The sequence below is a fragment of the Malaya genurostris genome, chromosome 1 (genome assembly GCF_030247185.1).
Source record: "Malaya genurostris strain Urasoe2022 chromosome 1, Malgen_1.1, whole genome shotgun sequence".
Classification (NCBI taxonomy): domain Eukaryota; kingdom Metazoa; phylum Arthropoda; class Insecta; order Diptera; family Culicidae; genus Malaya; species Malaya genurostris.
The window spans coordinates 54,786,471-54,798,509 of record NC_080570.1 but is presented as its reverse complement, the minus strand read 5'-3'; the positions used below and the strand labels follow the sequence as shown (position 1 = coordinate 54,798,509).

The 12,039-nt window shown below is 36.7% G+C and overlaps 1 protein-coding gene across 3 annotated transcripts in view; it reads left to right on the top strand.

Moving 5' to 3' along the window:
- The window catches only part of LOC131439850 (thyrotropin receptor), a 107,883-nt gene extending 98,125 nt beyond the window's left edge, over positions 1-9,758 (top strand). The window contains exons 10-15 of one of the 3 annotated variants that reach the window (XM_058611010.1): positions 1,188-1,297; positions 1,374-1,634; positions 1,713-1,865; positions 1,938-2,077; positions 8,088-8,712; positions 8,773-9,758. In XM_058611010.1, the coding sequence (XP_058466993.1) occupies positions 1,188-1,297; positions 1,374-1,634; positions 1,713-1,865; positions 1,938-2,077; positions 8,088-8,712; positions 8,773-9,064 (1,581 nt within the window). In that variant the 3' untranslated portion in view covers positions 9,065-9,758. Of the gene's footprint in view, positions 1-1,187; positions 1,298-1,373; positions 1,635-1,712; positions 1,866-1,934; positions 2,078-8,087; positions 8,717-8,772 lie in introns of all 3 variants that reach the window. The other 2 variants (XM_058611009.1, XM_058611011.1) reach the window with 2 other exon arrangements.
- Positions 9,759-12,039: the final 2,281 nt, after the last annotated feature.

Here is a 12,039-nt window from a genome sequence, read left to right as displayed (position 1 = left end):
TAAACGCAGTATTTTCAGAACTGGTACAAAAGAGTTACGCGCCTTTAATTTCGCACAGCACCGTACGATTGCGGTTCATCAAAATATTGTAAAAGTAACTAAATTATGGTTTCACGCAACGATTTATTTTGTTGAAATAGTGACAAAAGAAAATCTGATTTGTAGTTGCAAATATTGTTGCTTGCAGCTACAAAATAAGATATTTGATTTTGCTCAGTGCACTAGTTTGTTTCAAGAAATATTTTGTTAAAAATAACAAATATTTTACTTGCGCGTTCCTGTCAATTTCTTGACAAACAATTTTATGGTAAATTTCAAAATACGTTTAAAATGAACTAACTTTAGATAAAGGTAATATTATTAGTTCTTTTTATTTTATAAACTTGGCAGTTGAAATGAATGATAAGATTCAAACCTAAAACAATTAGTATTTCATCATACGATTTTGTTTTTTACAATCATACATTTTTGTTTGTCATGATGAAATCTGCCGAAACAAACCAGTTTTTTCGTTAACCTGGATGACCATTTGTTCTCAAATCAAATAGATATAATTATTGATGAAGAATGGAGAAATTGGTTCAAAACAATTAAATTCTAGTTTGAAATCAACAGAAATCATATTTTAAACCCTACTAACTGTTTTGTTATTATAGACAAGCTCAATTTCTATGCGTGTACTTTGTTTGAAATCAGTTTCAATGGGATATTAAAACAATTGTATGACTCAAAAAATGGAATTTGGCGAAACGACTTCCGGCGAACTGACCCTGGCCCATCAAAGATTTGTCCAGCAATACTTTGATGAGCACATCTATTCTAGTTTTCATATAATGATAATTCATTGTTTCAAAAATGCAACTCGACGACAAATTGCAGAAATTTCGAATTTCACTCATAATTTTCGAAGTGAAAGTTCATTAGATTAGTACTCTGCACTAGTTACCATACATAACCCCATAATTCTAGCTGCACAGACAGGTGCAAGAACCACCACTCTTTGTTATCATCCTAGTTGAAAATGTTTAGCATCAGCAATTTTATGAAACTGTATCATCATTTCTAAAAACTGTGGCTTGTTTTCCTTTCACGACGACACGACATACATAAACACATCTCTTTAAAGCTTACATTATTATAAAAACGGCACCGGTAGAAATTAATTATGGTCCTTGTGTGTCCCACAGACGGTGCGTACCGGGGAGCAGCAGCTTGTCGATTCGGAGTTTTCCCGGCGTCGGAAAAGACACGCTTCATTGGACGAGCAAAGTTTCAGTCGATTGCGCAGCTTGTCCCCGTAAGTTTCGGTGAACCGTGAAATGCCAAGGTGAGCGTAGTGTTTTGATAGGTGCTATCTCCTTTGCTTCCCGCAGAAATTTACACCTCGTCGAGAAGGATGGTTCCTTGGAGGAAGAGGAGGAGCAGCAAGGGATTGGGTTGGTGAGCCCTCTGAAGAGCGAACTTTCCATGGAGGGTGATAGTTTTTTCCAGCCTATCACCGGGTCACCGATGGAGGACAGCGTTCTGCGGGAGGATGTTTCCGACATGTATATCGAGAACCCACTGCCGGGGGTGTTCCATCAAGCGATCGAACCGTTGTCGATGGAGGCACTCTGCGGGAATTTAACCCCTACGTGAGTTATAATTCATCGATACCCATTAATTGTTGCTTCGGGGATGATATTGTTTTTTTTTCTCTGTGTGTTTTGCAGAACTTTCGACGTTAAATGTTACCCGATGCCCGATGCTCTGAACCCCTGCGAAGATGTTATGGGCTCCCACTGGCTGCGGGGTTCCGTGTGGGTGGTGGTACTTTTGGCTGTGTTCGGAAATGTAGCCGTGTTGGTTGTTTTGTTTTCGAACAGGTAAACTAATAATAAATTTGAGCAGTTGTATTATTATTATTGAATATTGCTGATTGGTGTTTATTTCAGAAGTGACCTGACTGTGCCAAAGTTTTTAATTTGCAATTTGGCGATCGCTGATCTTTGTATGGGGGTGTATTTGCTGCTTATTGCGTCCATCGATGCGCACTCGATGGGAGAGTATTTCAACTATGCATTCGATTGGCAGTACGGTAGGTTTAATTAGTCTCAGCAAAGCCAGGGTGGTTGTGATCTAGAATATACTGAAATATGTATTTATTATTACTGAAATATGTATTGTAAATTTCTCGAATCAGTCTGGAAAGACCAAATCAAGCATTTTGGCGAAAAAAATCGTTGATTTTCTGGTTTTAGTTAGTTATTCTTTGAGACAACTTAAACAATCTTACTTTTGCCAGTTTAGACTTTTTAATTCCCACTTCCTTAGCAATGATAAAATATTAGTTCATATTATTTTTTTAGTTGAATTCACCAATTAAACGTGCTGTTTTTTCTTAGCTAAGGCACACTTCATTTCCATTCAACTAATTTTTTAGTTGAATTAGAAAATTAAAGTGTTGTTTCCAACAAACATGTATGGTTGAATTGGTTTCTGCAATCTACAGCTATATGGCGCACTATCACCGAAAAAACGTTAGCACTGTACTAACTACTAACCACCAGATGGCATGCCACTACCGAAAAGAATTTTACCGACTCGGTTGTCTTTTCTATATTGGCAGGTAGAAATACGATAGCAACTTCTCGTGCTGTATTTAAGTAAAAATACAAACAAAACATAAACTTCTTTTTCATAAAATTAATAAATCAACTCTCTTGCTGCGAAAACTTTTAGCACTCGGAAAGTAAAAACCAAATACAAGTATTACTCCGGATGCACAGTGATGCCTCTCCACACAAAAGTTGAAAAAAAAACATAAATACGTCGTTAAACGTCAGTTGGATGATTTTTTATTAATAATTTAAGGTCTCTGAATATATTTCCATCTAGATAATGTACGAAAAAATATTCGATCCACCTAAAAGTTACATGATGCACCGTTCGCTACGGAGCGGAAAATGACGATTTTGTCGTGAATACGACTTACTTTACTATGGGGTGCCTTTTCAAAATTTACCCTCTGAGAAAGTGATAAGTTTTTGATCGTGAATATCTCCTGTTGTATCTAATGAATCAACATAATTCTTGCAACATGCCATCGGAAATATGATCACAATTTTATGATAAAATTTTTAGTTGTGTGACATAATCTCAAATAGTTCAAAATTAAACTTTTCTTGAATGTGTGGTACAAACGAGTGTCAAAGAGGTGAATTATGAAAGGCGCGTTTGCCTTTCTCGTATTTTGAAAGCTCATAGCTCAGTGATCTGTAGAAGGATTTATATAATCTATCAATAGAATCGAAAATTTTCAACTTGAACGTGTATTGCAACAACATTGAAGTTTTTCAATAGTACACTATTGAAAAACCTGTTTGTTTTAACCCATGATAGCACTAGCCAATCAGAACGCGTTCTGAGGAAGAGAAAAAAATATCTGCTGCTGTGCAACAAATCGTTCGAGAAAAATGTTCCGAAAAGTGGTGAATATCGTAGTGAGTTCCTCAATTTAGTCCTCCTGAATGCTAGAAACGAATCCCTACAGCATATTGACAGTTTCTTTCAATAAATTATGCAAATCCGAAATGAAATAATCAACATTAAAATTCTGTATGCGGCTATTGTTATAGCCGTTAGGATCGCCCATTAGTGAAAAAGCTACAAACGAAATCACGTAAAAGAAAGCTCCTAACAAAAATTGAATCAGTTTGGATTCTATCGCCAATGCGAGCAGATGTATTTTGTACCGTTTGCAAAGCTAGTTTCGCTTCCGACAAGAGCGATTACGTGACAGCTGCCAGTCATTTGCATGATGAAGAAACAACGGTGGAGAGCATTTCTTGCTCGCAAATCGAAAGGAAATATCCTCAGTTTAGTGCAAATCTAGAACTGTTTGATTTGATTTTTGCACTTTTCGCGGTGTGAAATTCACAGTAATCTAGATCAAGTGAAGCCTTCTTTGTTTTTGCGAAAAATGTGGAAAAGGGGAATGCTTGCATAATTCATACAATTGATCAACTAATTGATATTCGGAAGTGTTAAGGAATATGTCAGTTTTTTTTCGTATTCACGACATCCAGTTATGTCTCTGACATTACCCACCCGCCTTTTTTAATAAATTAACTGGTGTATTTTTTATTATTTAGTGATTGATTTGGAGCTTTCACTAATGTTTCAGATAATGATTAAACCTGTGTAGAAAATGTATACACTGAAAAAAAAACTATTTCCTTATATCTTGAAAACATCAATTTTCTCCAAAAGGGCTTATCTTAATATTTTTATTTTCTGATATGTTGTAACTTACAACTGATGAAGTTTATTGCACTATGAGTAAAGATGGGAGAGTAACAAACGAAAAAATGTTTTATATTTTTTTTTCACAAAATATTGATTTTTGGAAAATGTTCGGCATTTTGCATTTTTTAGGTTTCTCGACACGATTTTATGAAAGAACACAAACTTTTCAATAAAAGAAGTACAAAGCAAAATTTGCAAGATCCCATGTTTCGATAGTTGTAGAACCTTTTTTTGTAATCGCTGCAATGAAAAATTCTGCCCCAGCCACCAGTTTTTATCAGACATTTGCTCCAATTAATGGCGCATAACTTGTCAGGTAAGTTTCAAAAACTACGACACCTGCAAAAATTGGATCGATTCATTCGTCGAATCTGAGCAAAAGGAATTTTTCAAATGTGGTATCCGAGTCTTACCAGAAAGATGACAGAAATTAGTACATAACGATGGACTATACTTTGCAAAATGGCACTGCAATGATACTCTCACTAAAAATCATGAAACTTTGCAGAAAAACCGCAACGAATTTAATCGAATGCCTGATACATCATAAATAGATTTATATAACGACATTTATATAGGTGTTTTATGTTATGTATGTTATAAATATTTTGATTTTATTTATCATATAGCCGTTTATATAAATTTTACTCACACCGACCTCATTTACAAAAGCATAGCCCTTGTTTCTGTGATTTTCATTATCGACCCGCAAACAATTGAAAATAACCTTCAAGCGCTGAGGCCAGTAGGTCGCGTATAACCACGTGGCTCGCTCTGAGTATTACGTTTCCCTCAATGCTCTCTCGCAAATGTGCAAAATAACTCTCGATGTGGCCGAGTGGTCAACAAAGTTTAGATATTTTCGGTTACAAGTTTGACTACATCACATAAAATCCAATAAAGCTGCTGCTTGTTTGGCAGCCTTGTTAAGCCGATTGTTTTTCTTTCTAATGTTCGTTACGTTACCAGGATACAAGAGCAGAAAAAAATGGTGTCGCCATAGAAATGGACTTACCTTTACAAAAATAATATTCACTTAATTCTTATCGCGACAACATAACAGTTCGGCTGAAAAGTTCGTATCGTTTAATAGAAACACACATTTTTTGCCAAAATTCGTTTTTATTATTCAACATAATTGCCATCAGAGGCGATACAGCGATTATAGCGATCTTTCAACTTTTCGATACCGTTTTTGTAGCACGATTTGTCCTTTGCCTCAAAATAGGCCTCAGTTTCAGCGATTACCTCTTCATTGCATCTTAATTTTTTACCAGCTAGCATTCTCTTGAGGTCTGAGAACAGGAAAAAGTCACTGGGGGCCAAATCTGGAGAATACGGTGTATGAGGGAGCAATTCGAAGCCCAACTCGTTCAATTTCAGCATGGTTTTCAATCATCAATTCGTTGTTGTTTTTGATCGATTGTGAGCTCACGCGGCACCCATTTTGCACAAAGCTTTCTCATATCCAAATATTCGTGAATAATATGTCCAACACGTTCCTTTGATATCTTTAGGGTGTCAGCTATCTCGATCAACTTCACTTTACGGTCATTGAAAATCATTTTGTGGATTTTTTTCACGTTTTCATCGGTAACAGCCTCTTTTGGACGTCCACTGCGTTCATCGTCTTCGGTGCTCATATGACAAGTACGAAATTTTGCAAACCACTTACGAATTGTTGCTTCGCCCGGTGCAGAGTCTGGATAACACTCATCAAGCCATTTTTTGGTATCGGCGGCACTTTTATTCATCAAAAAGTAATGTTTCATCAACACACGAAATTCCTTTTTTTCCATTTTTTTCACAATAACAAAAGTAGCTTCACTCAAAATGCAATATCTCACAAACTAATAATCAGACAGCTGTCAAATTTATACACGTATCTTTTGAAGGTTGGTACTAACTGAAAATGGTATGGATTTAATTCTAGTAACGCCTTCTCATAGAAACGATACGAACTTTTCAGCCGATCTGTTATATGTTTTTATGCACTAATCGCATCTAAACTAAATTATCTAGACATTGTCAGGATAGATTTTTGATCCATGCTTTTGAGAGCGAGATATTCAATGATCACCTATCTGATAATTAAAAAATAATAATACAGTGCAGAGAAAAAAAAAATTATTTTGGATTTCTGCCCAGTTGCAATATGGGATGGAAGATACAATGAACTTCGTTTGACATATACAATTAGAGCGCAACATTCGAAACTCACTTCACTGTTCCACGTAAAAACATTATTACTCACAACCGCATCAAATGTGCACAAATTCTGAATAAATACAATATCCACTAAGAGTTCACGACATTATTACATATCGGTTTAGAAATTGAAATATGGATATATCGTAACACATACGAAAAACATCAAAACAGGTTTTTAATGGATTGTTTTGCTTTGACACTTCTCATGAGTTTTTGGCTAATAAACTTAAATTCACGAAGTGCTCTATAAACAGTTTTAATTGAACACTGATTTTGGGAATAAATTTCTACGATTCGGAAGCGTTGTTCTGCGATGATTGCCAAACAAAACTAAGTAGAGACGTCACTTTACACTGTCGAAACAACTTTCAGACAATAGAGTAATCCCTATTGAAAAAACAAACCTCCTAAGAAAACACTCGTTAGTTGATTGATTGTGTGAATTTGACAAACTTTCAATGCTTCATTTACAAAATGTAACAGTGCAAATATAAGGTGGAACACATGAGAGCAAAAAGTTACAAGGGACAACACCGATGACATTAAAAATGCAATATTCTAATTCATTCACAAATTTATTTAAATGGTCCAAATCCACAACAAATCGCTTATGACCATCTACAATTTCTAAATTTAAGTAAGGAATTAATATTACATAATTTTAAATAACTTGCCGGAAGGCGCCATTTTGGATTTCAAGAATTCTACAATTGTTGTAAGCTCACTGCCGAAGCCGGTTCGCAAGTAAAAAAGTGACAACTTCTAGTAACTTTTCTTTTGCCGGTTCGGATAGTAAATGGTAAAAGACATTTATCACTACTTTCCGACATACCAGAGACTTGGGCGATTCGCATTGTTCAGATGCCTAAGCCCGACTCCTCTGGTAGAAGGTAAAAGTTAAGTTACTAAAAGATTTCTGCTTGCTTAATTGACTGCACTGAGTTTCACCGTAATTAGAGATGATCGGACCGATTCAAATGAAAGTTCCTTGGGTCCCATATGTTTCTATTGAATTTCATCCGAATCCGACTTCCAGTTCTGGAATTACAGGGTATTTACATCTAGAAATGATTTAATCTACCTAAATTTGAGTGTAAAATACGTTCAATGAATCACAGCACAAAGTAGATTCATAAGCGGTTAGCCAAAATAGTATTTCTAGATATTTTTACGATTATGATACATTTTTCTTTTTTTTAAATGTTTATAATTTTTTCATGGAATTGATAGATATATCGTCTGTTTAGGAAAAAATCATACAGGATCATAATTTCTGGAATCTCAGAATCTAAGCAAGTTGCAGAATTTACATTCTGGAAAATTGTACAAATTAGATCATCAAAATGCAGTGTTTGAAGTTTAAGTCTAGCAAAAATATCTATAAACTCCTAGGATAAGCTGACTGATGTCGATAAATGAAGAAATGTTGAAAATGCCTCCAAAAATTCTGATTTCTAATTCTATAAAATCACGAGTCGGTTATTTTATATTGCAAATACAGTCCCCAATTTCGATAATCATTTACTTATTAGAACATAAGCTTCTATTCACTTCAAACTCACACACATTTATCAATCTGTCTTCCCCAGGTTCCGGTTGTAAGGTGGCAGGATTCCTGACGGTGTTCGCTAGTCATCTGTCGATTTTTACCCTGACCATCGTCACCCTGGAACGTTGGTTCGCCATCACCCATGCGATTTATCTGAACCGTCGCATCAAATTGTCGGCTGCCACGTACATCATGATCACCGGATGGATCTATTCGTTCGTGATGGCAGCGCTGCCACTGTTCGGAATAAGCAACTATTCCTCGACCAGCATTTGTCTGCCGATGGAGGCGCGTGATAGTTTGGATATTGCCTACCTGTTAACGGTGCTAGGGATCAATGGGTTGGCATTCGTAATCATCGTGATTTGCTACGCTCAGATCTACTTTTCGCTGGGCAAAGAAACACGCCATGTGGCACGGACGGCACACGCCGGTGAAATGACGGTGGCGAAAAAGATGGCGCTGCTGGTATTTACAAACTTTGCCTGCTGGGCACCGATAGCTTTCTTCGGTCTGACCGCCATTGCAGGCTATCCACTGATTGATGTGACCAAGTCGAAAATTTTGCTGGTGTTTTTCTATCCGCTGAATTCATGTGCCAATCCATACTTGTATGCCATTACGACAGTCCAGTACCGGAGAGATCTTTTCATGTTGCTTTCAAAGTAGGTATATTGCATACAAGTTTCGCCCCAGTTGCATGGTAAAAGCTTCTCTCGTTTCAGCTATGGATTTTGTACTCAAAGAGCACAACAGTACAAGATGACTTATTCTTTGCCGACCAACACAATCCAAATAGCACCGGCGAGAGGATCAATCACGGCGACATTCAATTCCAACACGTGCGGAACCGTCATTAGCAATGCTGTCAGCGCTAGTCACCCATTGAATAACAATTTTGGCTCGACGGAGTTGTACGGAGCTAGCAAAACGGTGGAATGTGAATCGATTACCAATGGCAACGGACATGCCAATATCGTAGAAGTGATAGAGGAAGAACGTGAAACTTTTCTTTGAGCTGTTTGAAAAAAAAAAAACTGGCAATTGAAGATGGGAGCTTTTCGCCTGTCAGGTGGAAGCTTTCTGGATGAATCTCTTGTGTTCTGGTTCCGGTGCCGGTAACAGATGGCAAAAGCCATAAACTTACGTATTTCATAAATGTTCATTCCCAATATGAATGTGATACTAACTAGAAACCGCGTCAACGTGTGCTATATTGTTATCCATGCTTATCGAAGCCGTGACGGGAGTTGTCAAAAAATATGTTTGCTAACTAAATACTCGTTCGATGCGTGCGTGGTCGCTTGGGCGCGAACAACAAAAGCAACATACAACAACCGTTTTTATTGTGTGTGCTCCTAAGAACAGATGTATTTTAATATATTATATACAACAGCAAAAAAGTGGCGACGCCAGGTAGTCGAATCATTTGATTAATGTGATGACAGCTACGGAGCGGGAAAGTTTTCATTTCGTATCCGCTTTCTAATATGTTCGCATTAACACACTGGATGGGAAGTGTGTGTGTGTGTTTTGTACGGCCAGCCGGAAATAAAACTTTGCCATGACAAAGAAAAACATACTTATCCTGTTACAGCTACCGCAAAGACTGCAAATCATTTCCGAAGCATGTGATGACTATCGATTAAAGTCGTTGGGCGCTCGTTGGGATTTTTGGATGGTTTTTCTTTATATCACAAAAGATGTTTAGACCGTCATCGGAATGTGGACAGTAACATTGTCATTCAAATGATTCAGGCTACTGCTTAATCACTGCAGTAGAAAAAAAATAATAATGAGATCAAGAAATTGTATTCAGTTGGTATATTATGATTAAAATTTATTTCGCCAATATTCCTATCTGTCACACAAGAAAATATCCCAGCCCTATTTCTGTCTTCAATCTGTTTCTTCATCCTCTATATTATTTGCTCACGCATTTTAGTACTTTTAACACACTTTACCCCATAATTCCAGAATCTGGAATCGAATCCGGATGAAGATCAGGAATTCGAAGATCTTTCATTTGAACTTGAGTTTTTGAAAATCGGTCAAACCATCTCTGAGAAAAGTGAGTGAGATCCATTTTAGAACAATATATGACCACTATTTCCGGTGACTTCGAAATGGAAAACCGAGAATCATGATACCAGACCGATTGAGTAGTTTTAAGGCCAGTTTAGAATTTAGGTATAAAATTTTTAACACACTTTACCCTATAATATCGGAAGTCGGATCAAAATAAAATTCAGGAATTTTGTATAGAATTAAAAGACCATTCATTTGAATCTAATTTTGTAAAAATCCTTCACACCATCTCTGAGAAAAGGAATTTTTACACTAATCACCCTGTAATTAAAGAACCGGAAGTCGGGTTCTGACTAGCTAAAAAACACCACATGTCAAACGAACGTGTGACTACGGATGCCAGGTCATTTTTTCAAAAATCTGTGTTTGAACCATAAAACCAGTGTACACTTTCCATAACAACATTGCAATCATCCAAGTTGATCGCGTTGCATGGATCATTCTGGTGAACAAAAAAAATGATCTCGTCATGTTTGCAACAAATATGACCTACAAATTGGAACAGTATTGAACATCATAATTTTGTTGCCTTATTTTGCTTCGTCGCTTTAGGTAGCGGTATAAATTTTTTAACGCTTTACCCAGTAGTTCCGGAACCGGAAGTCGGATCCAGGAATTTTATATGGGACCATAAGACCTTCTACTTGAATCGAAGTTCGTGATAATCGGTCAAACTAGAGTGACTATAACCAGAGTGACGGCAACTGTTCGTTTGGAATGACAACTTTGTTCCAAACGAGCAAACGACCTGTCAAATACAATGGAAAGCTAACGAAACTGCCAACATTGCGGATTAAACGCTTTGGTTTGTTGCCAACATTACGGATGAGACATCGTCACTTTGGTTATAGGCACTCTAGGTCAAACCATCTCTGAGAAAATAGGTCGAGTTTCATTTTGTCGAATGTTAACACTATTTTCGGATCTTCCGGAATCGGAAATCGGGAACCAGGATAACCGGAGTTAAATTGATACGTCGCCTACTAGCAATGACTAACGATTGGAATTTTTTTTCTTCGCCGCATTAAGTGACCATTCAAAACTTTTAAAACTCGTAACCCTGTAATTTCGGTACCGAAAGTCGTACCCGACAGAAAGGCTATAGCAGAATAAGCATGTGAAATCTGCCCCAAAGGAAATTCATATTGTTATACCACATTCGAAAGATCGTAGACTGGAAACAATTTTCGGAGCTAGGGTGGTTCTATTGATTTTTATTTTATTTGATTTTTGAAGAAACCGCTCCTCCGAAAAATTTGAAAAAAATCAGGTATATTGAAGGCATTCTAAGGGAAGGTTCTTATTTTTTTCAAAATTTCTGAAGATGTATTTCTTCCATTAAAAATACTTCAAAATTTGGAAACATATTTTTTCCCTCTTCCAATTTTTGCACCACCCTGGATTTTTTAGTGATAAACGAAAAATTTTTGGACATGTTGAAGCGGTTTGTTTTGATATTTTTTAAAAATGTGGACGATCACAAGATTTGATTTTTTCTAAAATATAAATAACAGTCGACCATGCGGCCCCATCAAGTACTACAGTTGCAAAAATTGGTTTAGTCCTCTCCGAGAAAAGACACTTTGCGTACTCAACGATATGATCCGAATAGTATATGACAATCAGCCCTCGGAGTCTTGGTAAAAAATAATTGATTGACATTATTCTATTCTTTCGATTATCGTAAAATAGCTAAGATTTTTCTCAACCGCAGCACCGTGTTTTAATAAAATCACACACCAGTAGCAGATATTCGTAGCCGCACCGTGATCTGGTTTATTCAACGCGCTTGAAAACTCCTGGCCATGCGTTTACAGTGCTCATGAACTCGGTCGTGTTTTCAAACCCAAGCTTCGGTATTGGTTTTTGTTTTCTTTAGAGCGTGTCTGAAATTGAACAAAGCA